The sequence below is a fragment of the Diabrotica undecimpunctata genome, chromosome 4 (assembly GCF_040954645.1).
Source record: "Diabrotica undecimpunctata isolate CICGRU chromosome 4, icDiaUnde3, whole genome shotgun sequence".
Taxonomy (NCBI): Eukaryota; Metazoa; Arthropoda; class Insecta; order Coleoptera; family Chrysomelidae; genus Diabrotica; species Diabrotica undecimpunctata.
Genome location: NC_092806.1, coordinates 72934733 through 72958984, shown reverse-complemented (window position 1 = coordinate 72958984; position 24252 = coordinate 72934733). Strand labels below are relative to the sequence as shown.

The 24252-nt window shown below is 32.6% G+C and overlaps 1 protein-coding gene across 4 annotated transcripts in view; it reads left to right on the top strand.

Annotated features, from left to right (window-relative positions):
* The window catches only part of LOC140439666 (uncharacterized), a 72183-nt gene that overhangs the window by 8134 nt on the left and 39797 nt on the right, over positions 1-24252 (top strand). The window contains exon 1 of one of the 4 annotated variants that reach the window (XM_072529726.1): positions 21385-21778. The exons of the other annotated variants lie outside the window; for them this stretch is intronic. Coding sequence (XP_072385827.1) covers positions 21731-21778 — 48 coding nt within the window. The 5' untranslated portion in view covers positions 21385-21730. Of the gene's footprint in view, positions 1-21384; positions 21779-24252 lie in introns of those variants that run through there. 4 annotated transcript variants of the gene reach the window in all.

Below are 24252 nucleotides of genomic sequence, written 5' to 3'. Positions count from 1 at the left end.
CAGTCACAGTTCACATCATCTTGGACGATTTTTCCCCATTTTGCCATGTTTGATTTTACTGGAGCGACCCCCTTTTTTATCCTATTCATAGTTTTCCACGTTTTAAAGTCTAGGGATTGGCCGATCCATTGAACCTGGGGAAGAGGAAAATACTAAGGCGGTTGCTCCTGCACTGTTCCAAGGAATCTTTTCCTAGATTTTAGTCGCTTTCGTGGTGTTCGAGTCGAGCTTTGTATAGGGCATGCAGCTCGTCTGAAATCTGTTTAATTTTCTCTATGCGCTCTGCAACGTCTCTGCGTGTGGCAGTGGGCGTTGTGGGCAGATCTGCCCCATTGGGGCACGCATATTCAGTAGTTAAGAAACACTACCTGTGCCGTTGTTCTTAAAACGCCAGGACGTGCGCCCCATTTACTTCCCGTTAGCTTTCTGAGTATGCTGTTCCTAGTTGTTACATTCCCTCTCGTTTTTATGCAATGTTGTCTGTAGATAAGGGACCGGTCCAGAGTTACTCCAAGATATATAGGTTGGTTTGTGTGTTCTAATGTATTACCATTCCACGCAATTTGGAGTTTTCGCTTAGCTTCCTTTGACGCTGTCATTGTTTTTAAGGCAGTTTCGAGTTCTCCTCCTCTTCTTTAAAACTATATGCTTGAGCACATATTGCAAGATCGTCAGCATAGAGGAAGTGCTTGGTTTCGGTTGGCGTAAGTTGGTCGCTTGTGTATATATTGAAGAGCATTGGTGCTAAAACACTTTCCTGTGGGAGGCCATTTTTTTGAACTCACCATCTACTTACTTTACCCTCCAGCATAACGAAAAAACGTTTGTTTTGCAGTAAGGAATATACGACCTTACCCAGATGGTGGTCATTGAGAGTGTCGTATAATTTGCGGAGCAATGTTTTGTGCCTTACTGTGTCATAGGCTGCTGTCAAATCTACGAAAGCAGCCCCTGTTATAAGTTTTTCTTCAAAGACCTCTTCAATGTGTTCTGTTTGTGCGAGGACTTGACCGGTGCAAGTTTTGCCGGGTCTGAATCTTCCTTGTTGTGGGATGAGGTGCTTGTCGACAATTTTTTCTATTCTGGAGAGTATGGGTCTCTCGTATAGTTTGAAAAAGTGACACAACAGCGAGATAGATCTGTAGCTATTGGGGTTTAAAAAATTGCAAGATCCAGTTTTTTGCTCCTTGGCCTAGATCCTTTATTTGTTCACTGCATATATCATCCACACCTGCAGCTTTCCCGTTTTTTAACCTGTTCATACCGTCGTGGAGTTCTTTTAGTGTAAAAGGAATTCCTAGGTGGTTTATGTTCTTTTGGATCACCGCTAAGTTTTTTTTTAAGGTTCCATGTTATTTTGCTACTATGTGTCATGTCCATTTTTTCCGGGGTCTCAGTCCACTTTTCCTGTCTGGCTTGAGTTAGCTGTTGGAGTAGTACTGCTCCACAGTCAACCGTTTCCTGGCTAAAAGGGTCAGTGGAATAGAGGGTTTCGTATGTTTTCATTAGTTCTTTGGACTCGCTGGACATCCCGTGAACATATTGTTGTCTACATCCTCTGGGGATAGCTGTTCTAGACACATTTTTGAGTACCTCTACAAATTTTTCATAGTTCTCTACTTTTGGTTCAAGACGTAGCAGCTCAGAATCTAGCATGTCTGCATATTTTTGCCAGTTTACCTTTTTGAAGTTAAATCTCCTTCTGAATGGAATAGTTTGTGGTCTAACAATTGGAGAGATATTTATACCAATTGGTCTATGCTGAGTTTTTGGTATGGGGCCATATACTACTTTGGTACATCGGTCTTCGAGGTTGTTACTTGAAAAACAGATATCAGGGTTATATCCTCTTTTCCAAACTTTACTCTGAGAAGATAGTTGAAGTTTAGGATCATTGATTAAAGTGAGGCCACTCGTTTCGGCCCATGCTTCTACTGCGTCTCCATTTGCGTCCGAATCTGCATAGCCCCAGAGTAAACTGTGACTGTTAATGTCTCCCAGTACAAGCTGATTGGGTTGTGATTGGAAGTTAGTTGGGGGTGAAAATATAAAAGGCTGGTTTGGGGGCTTGTATACCGAGGTTATTGTGCATTGGTTATTATCTCTATACCGCGTACATTTGTTGTTACCACAGATGAGACTATGGTTTGAGTTCTCACAAATACCGCGCTCCCATGCTTATTGTGTGGTATCTCCGCAATTAGTTTCATACTGGAGACTTTCGGTCTGGCTGCAGTTAGGCCTCTAACTCTGGGTTTCCTGGTTGCACAATACCTCACATTTCGTGTTTTTGCAGAATTCTGATAAGATGTCTTGTTTGGCTGTAGTGATGCCCTTGATTTTTGTCTTTTGAATATTTATTTCTAGCCTGGTCTCTTCTGTCCCTGTTTTTAATTGTGAAGATATTTCTGCCGCCTCTTCTGTTCTAAGAGATATGATGCTAATGTAATCGGCATAGGCGGTAATCTGTATTGATTTATTTGTTAGAAGATTAGCTCTTTCTATATTCAGCTGTTTTATCACATATTCAAGAGCCAGGTTGAATAGTATCGGTGCCTGCCCATCTCCTTGTTTTAATTCTTTGACTATTGAAAAGTTATCAGTGAGCTCATTTTGTACTCTGACAGTTTTTGTTGAGTCCATTGTTGCTTTTACTAGTAGGATGTATTATTTAGGGAATTTAAAACTTTGCAATATTTGATATAATTTTTGGGTATTAATTCAGTCGTAGGTCTGTTTGAAATCTATGAATATGTTGTGGACATCAATGTCGTATTCTTATGGTTTGTTTAAAATTTGTTTGTTTTGTTTTTTGTTAATGTTTTTGTTTTGTTTTTTGTTGTAATTTGTTTGTTTTGTTTGTTTAAAATTTGTTTGTTTAAAATAGCTGGTCAGTTGTAGATCTTCCTTCTCGGAAACCGATTTGATATTTTCCGACAATATTTTCAGTTAGTTGTTGGATCATTTATTTAGTACATAAGTGAAAACTTTATACAACTGTGCACAAGAGGGTTATGCCGCGGTAATTTTTGCTTTAGTTTATCCCCTTTTTTAAAGATTGGGCATATAATCCCGATTTTCCAGTCGCTAGGGATCTTTTTATTATTCCAAATCTTGTTCATAAACATATGCATTTGTCTTACTATGTATTTGCCACCTAATTTATATAGCTCAGAGGGGACGTTGTCAATATCTGGAGCCTTGTTATTCTTTTGTGCTCATATTGCTTGTCTTACCTCTTCCATTGTCGGCGGTTCTATATTTTTTGTGTCTCCCTCTCAATGTGATGCATGTCAATATGCTCTTAATTTTCTTGCGTCCCTAGGAGAGTTTGAAAATTGGTTTTTAAGACTGATTTTATTTCTGTTGGATCACTGGTTATTTGCCCTTCTTGATTTTTGCACAGATTTCTTCGGGGTATGTAAGGATCTATAATGAAAACAAGGTAAAAAAAATAATAGAAAAGAACCGAAACCTGAAATGCTTAAGATCAAACTTAGGAAAGCCCATAATAATCTCATTGAAGGATAAAGATGGAAAAGAAATAAGAGAAAAGAACGAAATTGAAGGAGGGGAATGAAATTATTCTCGAAGAAATGAAAAAACTTTTCAACGATGTCTTCACAGAGGAGAAGTCCCAGATGATTGGAATGAAAGTTTGACAATACTTCTTTTCAAAAAGGGAGACAGGGGAGATCTCAAGAACTATAGGCCAGTCTCCCTGCTGTCCCAAATGTACAAACTGTTTACGAGAGTAATAACTAACAGGCTAACGTCGAAGCTCGATAGCTATCAACCGGTAGAGCAGGCAGGATTCCGAAAAGGTTACAGTACAGCGGATCATCTTCTTACAGTCAGAACTATAATAGAGAAAGCCAATTAATATCACTTGAATATATATATTGGTTTCCTTGATTATGAAAAGGCATTCGACTTCATAGAACTTTGGGAAATAGAGAGAGCTATGAACAACTGCAGGATAGACTCCCGATACAGAATGCTCATACACAATATTTACAAGAAAGCTACAATGAAAATACAAATTGATGCGAAAACCAAAGCTATACCAATCAACAGAGGAGTTCGCCAGGGAGATGTTGTATCACCAAAACTATTCACACTTGTACTTGAAGACGTGTTCAAAGACATTAACTGGGCAGATAAGGGAGTAAATGTTAATGGAAGAAAACTGAGTCATTTAAGATTCGCTGATGACATTGTAATATTCGCTACAAGTTTCGAAGAACTACAGACCATGATGACGCAACTATTTCAAGCTTCGGAAAAAGTAGGTCTTAAGATGAACTTGGAAAAAACAAAAATAATGACAAATACACTGAACATTAGAAAAATAACGTTGAACGACATAAATTTAGAAACAGTAAGCGAATACATCTACCTGGGACAGATAATAAAAATTAACAAAGAAAATCAAACTGCCGAAATTACCAGAAGAATAAGGTTAGCGTGGGCAGGATTTGGAAAACTGAGTTGGATCTTGAAAAGCACTAAAATAGAACAGTATTTGAAAACCAGAATTTACGATCAGTGTATCCTCCCTATACTCACGTATGGTTCACAGACGTGGACACTCACCAAGTCCAATATCGATAAAATAGTAAAAGCACAAAGAGCGATGAAAAGATTAATGCTCGGGGTGAGACTTATAGACAAAAACAAACAAATGGATTAGAAGCAAAACGAAAGTAAAAGACGCAGGAGAACATGCTGCCAAATTAAAATGGAGCTTCGCAGGACACAATGCCCGACTGAAGCATAAGAGATGAAACCACGAAATACAACAGTGGAGGTCATGGTTAGGAAAGAGAAGCAGAGGAAGACCACAAATGAGATGGGCTGATGATATTAAGAAGATCGAAGGACACAACTGGAAGCAAGTGGCGCAAAATAGAAGACACTGGATTGATTTGGGGGAGGCCTATGTCCAAAATTGGATTACTTAAGGCTGGAGAAGAAAAAAGAAGAGCTTGTCAAAAAGACTTTTCATAAACCTCGTAAAACCCACTGGGAAGCATATTAAGCTGACCTGAAATATCGTTTAGGTAAGGTAAAAAGGCCAATAAGGCATACACCGGACCTAGATGTGGCCATATAGAAAACTCAAAATTATAAATTTAAAGAAGTAGCTTAGTTTAAATATGTAAGTTTAGGGAAAAAGGAAAAAGCATAATAAATGAGGCAATTCTGAAGAGCTATCAAGCTTACTTGATTATCATTCTAGAAGAAATAAGCATTAAGTTTCCAAGAATATTAGCCGACAAACAAAAATTAAAATGTACACAACCTGAATTAGGCCAGTAATCACGTTGTAACGGTTCAAAAAATCTATAGAGTTTAATTTACCAATTTCAAAATAATTTAATTTTTTTTTTGTTTGAATTTGATTTAATTTACAAAGCAGTAACTTTTATTTGACTCCGTATAAAGTTTGGTTTTGAGTGTTTCAGTTATATAGATATTCAAACGAATGCTTTTTATAAACATGTTAAAACTTTCTGAGGGGGGCACTTTATCTCTCTTGGAATAGGATAAAAAAAATTTTAACGTGTTTATTTTATTCAATCTAAATTGTTTTATGTAATCTTTTCTCTATAATATCTGATAAGTTTTTGTTAAACACTTTAAGAAAGGCGTTTTAAAATCTCGAACGCCAGCACAAACTAAGTATTTGTTTACAAGAAAAATCTTGCCAAAGTGTTCCACTAAGCGTGCCATAAGAATGGCAGGCTAAGTGGAGCACTTTTGCGAACACCAAGTGGAATTTTTGCGACTAAAACTGCGTTGATATATGGGAATTGAGATTCAGTACGACCAAGCTTTCAAAAAATCCGGTAGTACTGGCATTTCTTTAACCGGCTGCTAAGGGCTTTAAGCACCAACAATTTTGAGTTTAGTTTAATAAAAGTTAAGTAAAAAATGTCTTCTTCGTTTGCTTGCCAAAGCATGACAATGGAAACAATTTGTTTCTTAGTTTTTGATTGTTGAGAAACATGGTTTGGTTATCATTGATAAAGTTTTTATTCTATTTAAAGAACCAGCAAGTCTACAGTGGAAGCAAGTAAAATAAAGAATTTGCAGTAAGTTATTTACCTACTTTCCTATGTATACTGCAGAATAAATAAATATGCTAAATATTTCAATAATGATAATATGTACAGGTTAAAACACCTGTTAATAATTTTCTTCAATATTTTATGTACCCAGTATCGTGCAGTGTTAGTGCTTTTTAAAGGGGTTCATCGCGTAATCTTTTTATATTTTTGATCATTTTTTTTTGTTTTGTATACAACATATATTTTTAATGCAGATTAAGAACTACAAAACTACATATCATGATATAATAATGGCTCTGACATTTCTGTTTGTAAGATCGAAATTAATATGTCCAATTAAATATATGTTTTGATTTATAATAAATATGGGATGTTCGTTACAATTTTGTATTGTTTTTAATTTCTCTAGTAATTTTCGTTTCTCTTGGACTACAAATAAATATTTGTTAACATGTTTGCTAAGCGAACATACGAGGTAAGTGTGATTGATACCTACTGTTTATTTAACAATATATGTATTCTGGTTACTGGTTACTGTATTTGTTTATGTAGATATTTTACTTTTGAGGTTTCTTTGTTGGTCACAAAAAAAGACAAAGTGGCGTTCTCCTTTTTGTGCAAACTTTTTATATCTTATTTTCTGTCTCTTTGATAAATCTGTTATAACTTATTTTCTGCCCTTTTTGACAAACTTTTTATAACTTATTTTCTTTCTTTTTTGGCAAATTAATTATGATTTTTTTTTGTATTGCCTATCCCATATATCTACTTTAGTAGCTCTAGTAGCTATCATCTTCCTAATTTTTCTTTTTTTAAATGTTTCTTTTATTTCTAAGCTAGTAAGACTGATCCAAATTTTTCCGATTTTGAGCAACGAGTCCTCGTTCATTTTGTGCGCCTTAAACTATGCAACTTTTGTTGTGCTACAACTTACACAATGAAAACCACGACACAAACAAAACAATTTGAAGAAGATAATAGAAAATAATAGAAGAAACAAACCTGAGCTGGCCCTCCACAACCGTCTGAGTCACGCGAATCTTGTTTACTACCCTTTTGTGAGTGTTAAAGTTTCCGCTATATAAGAGAGTACACACTAGTCAAAGATTTTTCTTTTAAGCCATATAGGTAGGTACAATTTAAATACATAGTTTAATTTACCAAATGCTGCTCAGGTTAATCCTATGCAACGTTATCTCTTTCCAACTAAATTTCATGACCTGAGTATTTATATGACGCAGTTTGCTCAGTATCCTTTTCATCAACAGCAATATTACGATTTAGCATCAGATTTGTCATGATTTACGTCTTGCTCATGTTTATCGTTTGTCCGACCTTAAAGGAAGCGTGATATAATATTTCCAACATTACTACTGCGTCACACATACTATCTGCTATAAGGATGATGCGAATCAATGATGCGAGTCAACTGCGAATCTAAAATGACTGAACTTCTCACCATTTATATTGATACATATTCGTTCAAATCTGCCTTCTTACAAATATGTTCTATGAGTGTCGTGAATAGCTTTGGAGAGACGATGTCTAGATCGCTGACTTTATTTGTTTCGTGTTCAGATAGTCTTACGCTAGCCGTAGCATTTTGGTAGACATGTTTGATTATATTAGTGTAGCGATGGTCCATTCAACAGTCTGTCAATACTTTTAGCATTTGGATTCTGCAGACTTCTCTATGAGGTTCTTTATCACTAGTAAATGGTCGTTGGAGTTGTATCTAAATGCAGCTTGTTCTCTGGCCTGATAGAAATCTAACTTAGCCTCTAGTCTTTTTTTGATCATTTTTGTGAAAAGTTTATTTATGTATGATAGCAAACTGATTGTATGGTAGTTTTTTACATATGTTATGTCTCCTTTTATTTGTAATAAAACAATGACTGCATTGTTTCATCAAGAGGGGGTTTTTACTTGGTATATGCATTCGGTGAAAAGTTTTGAAAAACCCTGGATGATTTTATTTCCGTAGCTTGATCGCCTCTATTCCATCATCGCCAGGGGATTTGCCATTTTTTTTTCTTTTCTGAAAGTGTCATTTTGATTTTGTATGGTGTTATTTCGGTCATTTCTTCTTATCCCTGGTTTGAAATTTTGAGCAGGAGCTTGTTCTTTTGTTAGTTCTCTCATATATTTCGCGATAAAATGATTTGACAATCTCGAGGATGGTGGTTCTATCCGTAGTAATGTTTTTATTTTTTGTTTATTTTGTACATATTTTTGTTATCCATGTTCGTATTTAGCCTCAAAACTGTTAAACTTTTCTTTTCTTGAATTATTTTTGTTGGATTGATCGGTTCTTCATTGTTGTGTAGTTGGAGTCATATATCTTGTTTTACTTAGGAATTCTTTTACCAGGTTAGTATTTTGGCTTAGTTTTTCTTTATGGGTCATGATTGTCGCCCAGCACTCCTATTCCGTTTCTTTTAGTGCCTTTGCTTTGCCATTACTTGCTGGTTTAATATCTTCTATTTCATTTTTTAAGTCTTGTGTATCTGGTTAGTATATCTTAATACATGTCATTGTTTTCTGGGGCAGTTTATTTTTTTTCTTGTTTTTAAAGTCATCTTGGCTTTTTTAAATTTGACAATTTAATCGTACCTGTGCTAGGATTAATCTGTGATCCCTTGTTAAAAATTTGTTGAGCACTGATGTCTTCGATTATTTCTTTCCTGTGTATTATGATAAAATCTATCTTATTTTTGACTGGTTAAACTAAGCTTGTCTATGTCCATTTATGTTGAGGCTTTTTATCGAAAAAGAAGTTCACCATGGATAAATGTTCCTGGGGTAAGTTAAGTAGTCTTTGTCATCGTTCATTTCTTTCGCCAGAGCTATACTTTTCATGACTACTTCTGCACCGTCTTGTTTAAAGCCCATTTTCGCATCAAAGTCTCGCATAATAATTGTGTAATATGTAGGTTTAGCATGTAATGATGTTCCCAGATCCTCAGAAAAATCCTAAATTTCTTCATCCGATTGGGTACACGCTCGAGCATATGTCTGGATCATCTTTAGGTTATATCTTGCATTTAGTTTTAAGATAAGGTATACAATCGTCGTTAATTTTGACTAAATTTTGTGTGTGTTTTTTTTTGTATAATGAATCTTACGCCTCCTTTTGACGTGTCTTCTTCTCATCTAAAATAGTATCATAGAAATAGGTGCCCTAATCTAAGAGGTATTTGGGACGTTCCTCTTCGTCGTATTTGGCTAAGGCCCATTGATATCTCACTTTATTGTTTGTAGTTCTTTCTCTAGTTCCATCATCTTCTGGTTCGATATAAGAGTTCTCATATTGTATAAAGTAATGTGCATTTGTCGCTCTTTGTGATAGCTTGATCTTTTAGAGGATTCTCAGCACTAACCTCTCCAAACCCTGTTACAATGGCTTCCTTGGCTTATTTATTTATTTAGCCATTAAAACGACATGCTTGGCTAGTGTTGACGAGTCAGTTGGGATGGGTTAGGGAGAAAAGGGCAGAGATGAGAATGCTTTGCGTTTGAGCATGGTTTCCCTAGGGATGGGTGGCTTGGAAAATCCTTGCGCTCGCGTGTTCAATGCTTTGTGTATTAACTAACAGCCTTAATGTTTTGTGTCAATTGTTGGAAGTAAATTTGTAAAATTTCCTTATATAGGTATTTTCAGCTAGATTAAAAATTCCACGAAATATTTTTTTAGGTTACATATCGTGAAATTGAAATTGATTATAGATTACCGTACAATGGACAAATAACATATATTTTATATATTATCACCTATGGTAATATAAGCGGAAAACGAATCGATTTTATAATTTTATTGTACTTTTCTTTATACTATTTATTAGTGGCTTGAAATTATTATTTGAATATTATCGCATTTAATCCTACGGCTCTCGCACAGTATAATGAAAATATTCAGTAATTTCATATATCTGGGATATATAGAAATGTTGTGTCAGAAAAACAGTAGTATAATTCCATATTATAGATTGCTGGTATGCTGGACTATCTCAACATTAGTCTAGAAAAAAAAAACTTTTTTCAGATTGTATCAATGGAGTTGATTCTATCAGCATACATGAGAAATTTTCTACAATGTGGAAGGTATTTTTGTGTCATCTGACTTTGTCTAGACTATCCTTTTATGAATTTGGAATAATTCTCAGGGGTGAGATAACTACATCAATCTACTAAAATTTTTTCTGATTCTTGTCCAATATGTATATCAGAATGTATATCATAATCAGATTAAAAATACTTTGTTGGCTATTTTGTTAAATGGTACAACAATCTATGGTCTTTTTTGGTCACGTGTCACTCGTCCAATTTTAATGTAAAATTTGTATTTTTTAAAACTGGTTAAGTTTAGTAGTGTACTATACACAGTAAACCGAACTAGTAGTACGTAAGCTCAGAACACGATACACTTTGTGACTCGAAGGTATTTTTGCTCAGTCATTGTAGAAGATAGACGGGCTCGTTTAAGGAAGCTCGTAAAAGGAAGCAACAAATAATCACACAAAAAATAAAATGGGCGCCACTGTTTTCAAATATATGAATCACAAAAAGGAGAAATGGGATGCTCATGATATAAAAGTAAGGGTCGAAATAAACGATTATCCACCCTTCTGTGTCCAAAGTTGACCATGGGCCTGCCCTAATTCTTGCCAGTTCTATCGGTCTTGAGCTTTCTGCAGTTAATTCTCAGCGATTCTTTTGACGTCGTCGTCCATCGTGTAAGTGTTCTATCTCTGCTTCTTTTATCTGCTCGTGATCTGTGCACCGTAATTTTTGTGTCCACCGCCCGTCATTTATTCTTGCCATATGGCCCGTCCCATTCCACGTTCCACTTAAGCTATCAAAGTTAGTTCAAGTAGTGATCGTTTAATTTTTCATTTGGTTGAGTTTGGTTGCTGTGGCCTGGGTAAAAGAAAGGGTTTTGGCTCCATAAGTCATCACTAGAAGCATACATTAGTCAAACATCTTCTTTTTCAAATAATTTGTCATGTGGCTCTATAAATAAGGGCCGACTTAAATGTCAAAAAAGAAATAAAAATAGATTCAATCTATAGGTAGATCTGAAGAAGTCTCTAGTAGGTGTAGAAAGAGCACGGATGAAAAATTTTAACAAAACGTCTTGATGGATTACTGTAAAGTCGTAAAGTTTTTTATAAATATTATTACTCAAGAAACTTTGCGTATTTCCTTTATTAAAGTTTGGTTAATATCCACAACTTGTACTTTACGACGAACTCGTAAGGAGACGACGTACAGTTTTCCTTATCCAAAATCCGGGATAACAAATAAATTCCAACACTTGACAATATCTGATGTTGAGCTTTGTTGTTTTTCATAACCAAAACCAGCTTAACATAAAACTAATGACAACGATCTTGAATGAGAGTTTTATTTCTGATTGATGCAAAACTAGTCTAACGATAAACACGACTTCCTAAATAGCCTACTCAGTTAAGTCAATTTTACTGAAAACAATTGCTCATCATTGCTTTGTCTGTCAACTGAAATTAAACTGTTTTAAAGATTTGGCTACTGGTAATGAAAAATTCCTTCAATCATTTTTGTAGGACCTTTTTGGTACAACTGAAATCTTGTTCTCTTTTCTCTAGATCAGTGGTTTCAAAAGTGTGGGTTTCGATTCCCTGTGGGTCGCGAATTGATTTAAAAAAAAATAAACTTTTATTGCAAGGATGTTTATTTCATAGCTTAAATAAAAACATGTCAAATAAAAATATAACACTCTGATTATCATTATATTGTTGTCGTTTATTTATAAACATGAAATTGACTACCTCGTAAAACTTAAATATTAATTAAACACTTTACATAAAAATACATTACAAAGTAAAGAAATATATAATAATGCAACATGCCTAGTAATACTAAAAATCAAAAGACGCGTCGCCAGAAACCGAACAGAACGGCGACGAATCTTGGAGCAGGCCAGAATCCACAGAGGATTGTCGAGCCAAAGATGATGATGATAATGATTATGATGATGATGTGACTTTTCGGAAACTAGCTTTAAAAATCTGAGCTCTGTATTCGATACGCAAACAAAGATGTCATTTTAAAGTTCTAAGCAATTTGTTACTGTTTTAGTAGTTTTAATAGCAGTCATTGATGAAAAACTCCACTGGCATACAAACGAATCCAAACATGTGAGAGATTTGCTCGCTAATTTACGGTATTCTTGCAACATTCTGTTTCAAAACTTATCCGGGTATTAGAAAAAAAAATCTAGTTTTAATATTTTGTCGGTCGATATTTCAATAAGTTTCTCTTTTATTGTGGTTAGAATGTCAGCTTGTTGAAAAAAAATATCCAAAAACGGAATCAATACTTATTTGAATTTCTTTTGGGAAATATTCACAGAGCTGTTGTTTTATATTGTCCAAAGTAGCTTTCATATCTATAAAATCTTTCTCAAAATATATCCCATTTGGCTTATTCTTATATGAGTTCTTGAACGCACTGAAACGAATCAATATTCTTTTTTCCAATTGAAATCTGCCATAATTCTATTTGTTTTATATATAAATCCGTTAACTACATCCCTGATGGTAATTATATTAACATCACTACCTTGCATTCTACTATTGTCTTCCTGGTGTAAAAAACAGTATAAATATTTAGCATTTGGCATTACTTCTTGCAATTTAATAATCCCAAGACCACATCGTTGTCCTGTTATAGCCTTGGCCCCATCGGTACATGTAGCAAGGCATGCTACATGCGTGTTCAGTCAGTATGGTATTTATAAGTACTTTACCTGAAAATTTCAAACAAATACTTTCCGGTAGTATTGGTTTCTAGTGGAGAACAAAATAAAATATCTTCTGTGATTACATTTTTTTCGTTGTACTTTATGAATTATATAAACTGGGTAAACAATTTAAATGTAAATATAATTTCGAATTGTTTGTAGTGCCGTGTGTCCGCTTCTTCTCGATCGACGATGATAAATAAAATGTTGAAGTCGTGGAGTAAGGTATAGTTTTAATTACAGCTACTGAATCATTACACTATAGTTGTTGTTAAGGTAAAAATATATAATAGACTGGATCCAAACTAGTCCCGCAGCTATATTTCAAATCTTACTAAAATGCTACGATTTATCAAATAAGTGTATTGCTCTCTGCATAGAACAAAAACCTTTGACTTTTGAAAGCTGGCAAATATAATTTGAACTGAGGAAATGGTTGCAAGCATTTCCTCAATACCTATTAGACAATCTATAGTTTGCAGGAAGTTGAACAAACTTTAATTAAGCTACTAATCGATATGTTTCACAATTATACCCGGTGAAACTATAAAAATTCGAGAAATTAAGATTAATGTGAGATTACAAGTTAATAGACTAATTTGTGATTAAACACTGGGCATAGTTGGAAATATCTGTAAATTCATTCATCTGTAGAGCAAAATTGGTTGATGATAAAAAACGTTTGTTGATTGAGACCTTAGCTGTATTTCAAAGAATTCTACAGACTTCTCTTTTTTGTTGTGATGTTTGTTATTTAAATGCCTAAATAGTTTCGAGGGCTTTATACTTTCTTTTGACAAAACTTCTCCACATATAACGCACTAGGGCCTATACAAAATAACTAAAAAGCTATATAATGAGATACTCATCACTGTACGATCTGTTTTTTCTTTTATTATTTTTATTCCAAGACGCAGACGGTTCTAACGATCTTTTTAAAAATTTATCCATGTCTGATAAAATAGTAAGGATGAAAAAGAGACGTAATACAAATAACTTATGCACCATTTTAGTACAGCACGGCAACGCAATATTTTTTATTTAATCACGTTTACTGCTTATATAAGATTGAATTTACAATTCCAGAAAAATCTCTGAAATCAATTAAATACTGTTTTAATTTAAAATAAACCTATTTAATTTAATTTAATTTTTGTTTTTTTTTAACTTGATAATACAACTTTAATACTAGACTTGGCAATACAACTGATTAAAAGAATTACACATTTTTATAATTTCTTTTGTGACAATAATAATAATAATAATTTTTTGTAAAAATACTTAATCATTGTTTATAGAGAAAAATCATTAATTGACAATACCCCTATCAGGGGAGACTTTCACGTTTTTATCACTATTTTACCACAACATGTAAATATTGTTTACACACGACCAAATTAAAATATTTTAATTGTCACAAGAAATGGGAGCTTAATGACTTTATCGATAATCACGCCTACCCGATATAGACAAGGTGAAAAGCTCGAGTTCGTTCGGAAAAATATTCCCATGAGATTTTTTTGCGTATTCACTTTCATTGGATAGGTATATCCCGAAATAAGTTTTAAGAGGTCGTCCAGGCGAAAAGTTGTTAAAATTTTTTTAAACAAATTGTAGCCTTAATGATTTTCGGACCCGGAGAATTTTTATTTTTGAATTTTTTTGGCCATTCTGAACAAAATAGGTCTGTTGTAATTTTTCTGTAAACTTGATCGTTTTCGAGATATATATAATTTAAAACTACAAAAACGCAAAATTATGATTTTTAAGGCTAAAAAATAAAACTAAAAAATATTATGTTTTAATTCACCAAGGACTTAAATTCAAGTTCAAACCTTGTTCTATAACTTTTCTATAATAAAACGCTTATGACAGGACGGGCGCTCGAGCCGCGACGTGTATAAAAGAGAGAAACAATATCTATGGCACAGCAATATCTAAATTTTTGCTGGTTTGAATTCTCATTATACCGCGTGGTCCAATAAGCCGATCTCTCGGCTATATATCAGAACGTGGATAAGTGAAATGTTCTCTTGTCCAAAAGTGGACAAGAGAAATCGCTGGAAATAAGTTCAAGTATTGTTCAAGTTTCTGGGTTAACCGATAGGGGGCGTAACCTGTGAAGAAAACTTTGAAAACCAGTTTTTTGGAAAATATGCCCAATTATACCAAGTGTTAAATAAGTAAACTAGAAAGAGGCTAGAAGTTCGACAAAAGCTATCAACATGCGGTTTACGCCATTTTGTTACGAATTTAATCCAGTTCCATTATAATTTACAATAAATAGGTGTTTCCATTAAACGTTTTGAAGAAAAACAAATTTTAATTTTTTTTATTCGAAAGTACTTTTTACCCATGACAATTAAAACTAAATGTAATTGTTTTATAGTAGATGTAAATCAAATCATCCACACTCTTTCTAATGACACTAATTTCGTTAAAATCGGTTGATCCTAACCAAAGTTATAGGTATTTATCCACAAATACTTTCCCACTCTCCCTTGCCCTTTATTTAAAAAAATAAAAAAAAGTACTTGAACAACTTTGTGCGGAATTTAGGCCTCTTTCTAGTTTACTTATTTAACACTTGATATAATTGGGAATATTTCACAAAAAACTGGTTTTCAACTTTTTCTTCACAGGTTACGCCCCCTAGCGGTTAAGCCAGAAACTTAATGACTAACTAACTAGGTAACGAGAAACTAACATCAATATTTTCTGATATATAGCCGAGAGATAGGCTTATTGGACCACCCGGTACAAATGAGCGCAAGTACTGCCTTGCGCGGTTCAGTAACAATTAAAAACAATGTTTTAGAATAAAATTAGCCCAGAATTGTCATCGGGAGCTGATATAAGAAGACTTGAACTTGAATTTAGGCACTTAATGATTTCAAAAAGAATATTTTTTTACTCGTGCTTTTGAGCCTTGGAAATCGTCATTTTGCTTAATTGAATTTATGCACATGATGATTTCAAAAATAATATTTTTTCGTAAAAATTTTTTTTTCCAGTTTTAAATTATTTATAACTTAAAAACGGTCAACTTACAACACATTTTTTTTTGCTCATAATGATTTAAAAAACCTAAAAAAAAGTTTACAGAAAAATTACAGGAAACGTATTCTGTTCAGAATGGTCCAAAAAATTTTAAAAAAATCAGACCGAAAAAATTGATTGTTATAATTTGTTTAAAAAAATTTTTTTGTTAAATTTGAACAACTTCTCGTCTGGAGATCTCTTGAATCTTATTTTGGGGTATCTCATGAAAGTGATTACGCAAAAAAATCTCATGGGACTATTTTTCCGAGCGAAGTCGAGCTTTTCGCCTTACCTAATCAATGAGTCTCTTTTGTTGAAACGAATACTTTGATCGTACAAATTTAATAGCCTCTAAAAAATTTCTTGGACTCAAGTAATTATTCTTAACCAATAATTTTAGAAAATGCATTGAAATTTATTAAAAATGTATGTTTGCATAATTTGTTTTATTATTTTGATACCAACAATCCAAGCGAGTGTACTTTGTACTACAATCTGATCAATAAAATCAACGAGCAGATCTATTCTAACCTAAATTGTTACAATTGTCATTTCAGTAGTGTTTCTATACTAACATACTTGCGGTAATATTTATAATTTACATAGGTATATTAAGCTCGCAAAATGTTCTGCTTTTACATTGTTCAAAAGATTTTGTCCTCTTGAGCTTTCTTTTTTTATCTGTTTTGTCGAGGAGATGGACAGCCTTAATATTATTATGTTGTAGTAGATGTTGTTCATCCCTGCTGGCACATTTGGAAATTATTTGTTCTACTGTCTTTATCTTTAGATCTCGGTGTATACAACTGTCTTTTACGTATCATTTAGCATCAACTCTGCTCCTTAGTACCATATCCTGAAACCACTGTATTATTTGAATGTTATTTTTACTGGCGCATTCCCAGAGCTGTGAGCCGTGTGACCAAATATTTTTTGTAAACCAATAGTTTGTTATCAGTGGATAATTTACAATTTCTTTCAAACATCCAGTTTATCTTTCTAAATTTTATATTTAGTTCTTCTCTCTTCTTTTCATATAGACTTTCCAAGACAGTCTCTTATCCAAATGTAACCCCAGGTATTTTGCAGAATCTGCAACAGGAAACCTGTTGTAGAGGTTATCTGCATCTTATCGATTCAAATAGGCTAATATTGCTCTCTTTTATAGATGAAATCGACATAGCACTATTTTGCACCGTTAAGTTTAATTCTCAATTTTTTTTGTTCAATGATTAATTTTATTCACCGAGATTTGCAGTTTTCTTGTAGCTTTCTGATGTTCTTCTTTAAGTGATAGGATGGCATGATCATCAGCGAAAGTGATTATTATATCTTCTTCAAGGTCTGGAATATCATTAGTGTATAATAGATAGAGTAGCGGTCACAGTACACTACCTTGCGGTACCCTCGCTTTGATTTCGTTTAGCCTAGAATAGTCCTCCCTAGAAAAATCGATTTAAGATGTAAAACTCCAACAATTGAAGGTATTGTTTTAATGTTAGTACTCTTTTTAGTTTTAGAATGAGGCCCTTATTCCAAACTCTATTAAAAACTTGAGCAGTATCCACAAAAACGGCGGAACAAACTTTTTTTCCTTATAGTGTTCTTTCGACTAAAGTCGAATAACTTTTCCTAAAACCAAACTGATGAGCTGGTGTGAGATTTCTGTCCTCTATCACTGATTTTAATGTTTTTAGCAATAATTTTTTAAACAATTTGAATAGAACGGACAACAGAGATATAGGTTTGTATAATAAAACTTCATTTTGCGGTTTACCTGGCTTGAATGTTTTTTATGGAAGTTGTTTTAATATATCTCCTGTTACCAGATCGAATCCAGGCGCTTTTATAGGATTGATATTTTTACTTATATCCTTTTGGGAAACTTAATCCACCATACATCCTCGATAGTTTGCTGGATGACTTCCTGCACAATGTGCACAATTAGGAGTTGCTTTGGCTGGTTAAATGAATACTTGTGCATCTTACACATCTAGGCCACTTTGCACAGTATCCCTTTGTATGTCCTCGAGATCGGCATTTCTGACACTGTAGTAATAATTTATTTTTCTTTAATGGGACAATCTCGCTTTTCATGTCCTTTATGTTTGTGGTAGCAAATATTTTATTGACATCTTCTTTTCTGAACGACAGCATATATAGCGGTTCTTTTATTTTATATTTGATTTTCGGTGAAACCTCAATTATTCTGTAATTCATGTACAGTAGGTCGTGTACAATTTTTTTTGAATCACATGAATGATATTATTTTTTGGCCATAGCTTTAATGGGCCTGTCTTGCTTATTTTTATAGCTATGAAATGAATATTTTTTCTTATGAATCAGATTAGTTATAGCTATTGGTAATGTATTCATTAATTATTATTTATATTTGGAAGGATGATTTACTTTTTAAAATCTCTTCCTGTATTTTATTAAAAAATTTTATTCCATCCACTATTATTGGTCGCAGTGATTTTTTTGTGTTACCATCTTCTATTTTTGAGACTTCTTGTTGCTTTCTTAGTTTTCTTTGTTTTTCTCGCATCTATCCCGTCTCCTTTGCTAACTCTTCTTCATCAGTGTAGTATTCAATGTTTTCTCTTCTTCGGGTACATTTGGTTTATTTTCCAACCGTTTGTTTTTTTTTTAATTTTCTAATTGCATTTCTAAATAATCAATGCCTGGCCTATTTTTTGGACGATGTCGATCTGGACAGCAGGCCTGTCCAGATTCACTCTTTGGAAACATACCAACTCTTGACGTTTGTTGTTTATTTTATTCTACCAATTCTAAATAATTATAAATAATAAATTATATTAAATTAAATGAACCGCTTATCACTCCGTGAATCTTATAAAGATGTTTATTTACTGGCTTAAGGCTTGGACACACCTGACATGCAGCTTTCCTATCCGACTACGATCATACAGCCAGAGAACCGTATAACAGGCGTTGACCGAATATTATGTATGCCGCTGACCACACCTGTCCATCGCGTGACCAATCCTGCTCATATCAGTCTCCGATCATACACCGACAACACAGACTATTCGTATTCTTCCTGCGGACGCTTATCATTTGATGTTACAGTTTTAAGCGGTATAATTTTCTTATAAATGAGATTACGGTAACATGATAATAAATGGTAATAGTAATAAATAAATAGAAAATGAGTAGGATCGGAAGGCTAGATGATAGGTGAGTCCCGGGCTTTATTTGTATCACTCCAGAACGTAGCCACACACACACAGCAACTGTATATGTCACTCTGATACCTTCTTTCTGTATTAGTTTTTTACTCGGTTTCGAGTACCAGTACCTAAATTCACTAAGAATTTTTACCATGATGAACGGCATGTGGAATGCAAATTATAGATTCCCTTGCCGACTAATTCATCAATCTGTCTGCTTTGCAAGTTTTAAAAAGCAGAGTGGTAAAAAGTTAAATTTAGTTTCGCCAAGTAGGAAATCTTAGAATTCCTAGTGTTAAAGATATTTCTCTTCTATTCTGTTCTATTCATTAATTAATCGGCTTACAGATTTCATATTTTCCGAATATCTTTGTGATCTGCACCAGATTCTGCCAATATTTCAATAAGTTTTTAGTCTCGTTCTTTGTGTCTTTTCACTCAAGAATACACGCTTAAAAAGCGGACTTAACATGCTCTTTATGTCAGAACTTGTATGGTACAATGTCTGTCTGGTACACAATCCATTCCTCAAACCGAATTGGGTCTCCGTGAGACAGTCAGATATTCAGAAGAACCTTCATAACATGACTCATTAGTATTAAACAAATTTAATATTCCTCTTTTTCTACACTTTTTTATATTATTTATTGATTCCAGTAATTTGTGCAGTATTTTTTGACTTTGATGTATTTTATTGAGTATTGTATTAATTGGTACATTGGAACGGATAAGCGTTTTTGAATATCGCATTGCCATGTAAACTTTTTCATATGTTACTAATTTTCAGCTACCACTAAATCATTTTTTTCATGCTACTACAATCATATATATTATTTATTTAAGAAAAAGAACAAATATATGGAAAATGGCTTAGCACAAAAATGAACAAGACTATAAAAATTTAAAAAAATAGCAATTTTTCGTTAACGCCATATATATCTGGAACAGGTCGTTTCGTTTTGGAACCTGACCAGATAACAAATGACTTTAAGAAGGATAATAGGCTTTTTTAGAAGATCAGTTCTAAATATGTGTGGAACAAAAGATTTTGAAGGGTATACAGAAAAGATCGGTTAAGTCGCAGTGTAGAAAGATCTGCCAGACCAAATTTAAACCCTTTGAAATCTACATTCACAATCTCCTTTACCTCTTTTATTTCCTTTATTATTAATTTGTGTGTATTTTGTGAGACTAGTGTTATTGTTCGTTTATCAGTTCCATTAGCTCCAGAATTCATTCATCTAGTATAGTTTTTAAATATTATTTTTATACGGGATTAAGCCGAAATTATTGTTAAAATGTAGCAGGCTTTGGTTGATAATACTAAAAGAAGAAGTCAACAATAAGAAAATACCAAGAATAGCGGAGTAACAGGAGATCGAAAAACATCTACAATCTTACACATAATAAATATGCAACACACAATACACAAAACACAAATCTACGTTGAAAAATTTACGTTACACAATCACAATTACGATACAGTTTATACAAACATAACACAAAAAACACACAAAAAGTCAGAATTCGATATTCCTACAGTAAAAACACCACCGTCAGATTTTTTTCAGCCATTTACATGCTGCTGCTTACAAGATCCATGCCAATTATATCAAATTTGAAATGACATAACCTGTGACAAATAACTTTGGTCATTGGTTATTCATTTTTGCACACTTTTTTACAATAATATATTTTTTTAACGATTTCCCGAATGGAAGTCAAACCGTCAAACACTAGTTAGTTCAAAATATGATTTTCATTACAACCAAATAAACATGCCACAAGAAAGTAGTTTTAGAACCTTACTGTAATTACCGTTTTATTATTTATTTGGTTTTAATATATCTCTGTTAGATATGTATATATATACCTAATACTATGTTATATATATATATATATATATATATATATATATATATATTTATATATATATATATATATATATATATATATATATATATATATATATATATATTATAGAAAGTATTTTCGATTTTTTCAATTTACTAAAACATTGACAAAAGACGAGAACTACAAGAACTTATTTTATATTTATGAAATAACTTTTATTTAATGTTTAATAAGAATAGTCTAAAATTATATCCTGTATACTTCAACAAAACGTCATTCTTAATAAGAATAACCCATGAGTAAGAAGGAGCCACCTCCCCTTTTTACAAAACTGAGACTGATCCATTCATTCATAGGGTCATTTCATTATTCGTATTTGGTACCTACAAATCAGCTCACTTTGAGCATGTCACAGAATAAAAGCAATCAATACCGTAGCTTCCCCGTAACGCTGTAAAGAAAATCGCCGGAAAATTCCAGTGAAAATTTGCAAGACATTCATATTTAACAATGAAATAATTATTTATTCGCAGTGGTTTTATAATCTACGTCATTAGCCATTGATTAAAGTGTTTTATTATAACTGCCCGGAAAATATTCTGGAAACTGTAACAATTTTCGCCGGTGCTTGGCAATTTTTGCGTCGTTAGTAATAATAGTAATGTATGAATAAATCAGTGGGAGACTTATTTTTGTCTTAGTGGTTCATAGATTGTATTTTGTTCAGTGTCAACTTGTCGATTGTAGCGAGGAAACTAAGTGAGGAAATCGGAAAAATCGTAGAAATGGCTTCGAAAGTTATGGTGAAAATACCTGTCGCTCCATTCGGCAAGGTGAGTTAGTTAGGTCAGGTTTTTTAGAATCATAAACGTTGTTCGCGTCTGAAACGTTTTTAAAACTAAAAATAATTTTTACTCATTAGAAGAAGTTATGTATAAACAAACCAATTACAAATACACTTATTGAAATAATTGTTTGGTGTTACGCAATATTGATATATCTGTAACAAATATTTTATATAAAATGATGTTTTATTAAATCTCCTTGAAGGTTGGACTCCCCGTTTCTTAATAAGTATTATTAATACATTGTATCAATCAAACACTATTCTAAAAATAATGTTACTTTTTTATATTCTTCTAAAATTTATTTTATTTAAATCAACGGCATCGGTGATAAAGCTTTATTATTTAAGTAAACTATTTGTAGTAGTCAACTAAGAGGTACGATTTTTTGATGATTAGTTAGTCATACAATTCATTGTCTGAAGTTATAAGAAATGACTTACGTATCGGTTAAAATCTATCTTTTTTGGCTTGTCTTTTGAAGTTTATTTATTATTTTTAAAACCGTAGTCTGTCACACAACGTTCAATATAATTTATTATTTTTTTTATTTTTGGTTATCTCTTTCTTGACTATTTCCCCCAAATTTCTTTATCTTTCCCTATTTTTGTTCATTGGTAGGTATTAGTAGATTTTCTGTTTTATTACGTATTTTTTTTGTAAGTTTGTGTATGTTTATAATTGGTATTGTTTCTTATTGTTTATATATAAGCTATATATATATATATATATATATATATATATATATATATATATATATAAACATATATATATATATATATATATATATATATATATATATAAACATATATATATATATATATATATATATATATATATATATATATATATATATACTTATATAAATATATTAATATGATCTGCCTTTTCTTACTTTTTATTTAACTCTTTTTATTTATTTAATTACTTTAATTTATTATGTAACTAATTATCTAAGTGTCGCAAAATCATATTAAAAAAACAATCTCAGGGTGCCATTTTATAAAAATAATAAATCAGCTTAGGTTATACTTATATTTTCTCGTGGCTTCAAGTATCTCTTAATTGTTCCTTCTCGGGATAAAATAAGGAAAGGAAATAAATAGAAATAACATAAATATACAAATACAAATATTTTTTATTATCAAAAGAAATAATATGAAAATTTTTAAATATTGCAATTTTTGTTCATATGTTTTTGTACAAACAAATTTGAATATTATAAAAAGATACCTTTTAAATTTATTACGCAATATTTATAATTATCCTTTGAAGTAAAAAAAAAAAATTTTATAAACTTGATGGTATCTTAAATAGCGATAATTTTTGTTCTTCTGATAGTATAGAGTCTTTTATTTGAAACATACAAAAAAAAATATGTCATAAAAATTATTGACTGACCTTTTATCTCACATACGACGATGTCTTCTTTCGACCAGAACAGCTCCCCCTTGTTGATTATGTTAGGCTACTAATCAAAGCCTTCTCCGTTCTAAGTGTCCGCCTGTCAGCATACCAGCAAACTCTTTCTCCAAAAACACGAGCAGGCCTCTTTTACCAGTACTCGTTCAAACAAACTCCAAAATTCTGTCCTCTCTTTCATATACAAACAACCTTTCACTTGGACTTTATAGAATCCAGGAGGTATTCGACTTCTCAGCTTAGATCTATCTCTCGTTCCACCTTTCAGCCACTCACTTCTAATTATTTAACTACTGGCACTTGCTTCTATATTGACTACACAAAAATTCAACTGCTTATCTCCGATCACCATCACATAATAATCTTTTTTACTCCAAACTTTCAAAACATTCACTCTCTTTTCCCATTCCAAACTCACTAACCAATCAGAAAATTTCCATATCCCGCCTCTTTGAATTGATATCAGAAAAACCCAAGCATCGCTTGTAAATAAATTTCTTTGAAAATGATAACGGTTTTTTGTGACTTACTTTCTAAATATAATAACTAGGTACCTGGCGGCTTTTTGCCTTTCCAGCGAAACAAAAAACAAAGGCTTTTAAAATATTATATCTATAAATAACGGGAAACAATATGTCTATTCATCAGTAGTACACTGTAAATCACTTTTAATATATATATATATATATATATATATATATATATATATATATACACGTTTTTTTTATTAGCTTTTCTTGCATGTTTCAAAGAATAAAATTAATTATATTTAGCATATACGCCATTTTCTACAGCCCATGTTATGCAGGTATTGAAACGATTCTCTACAAGTGCTCTATCTGGTTTTACTCCTACAACTATTGCAGTGGTTGGTGGCTTTAATATTGCAACTAGACTTTCTTCTTCATGCATTGCCTTACTTATTCCTTCACCTATCATAATTTGCTCTGTTTTTTGGTTTCTTCAAAGCAAGAATTAAAATGTTCTTCATTTGTCTCGAATTGTCTTTCTGATAAATTTTTAAACCAATCGGCAATAAG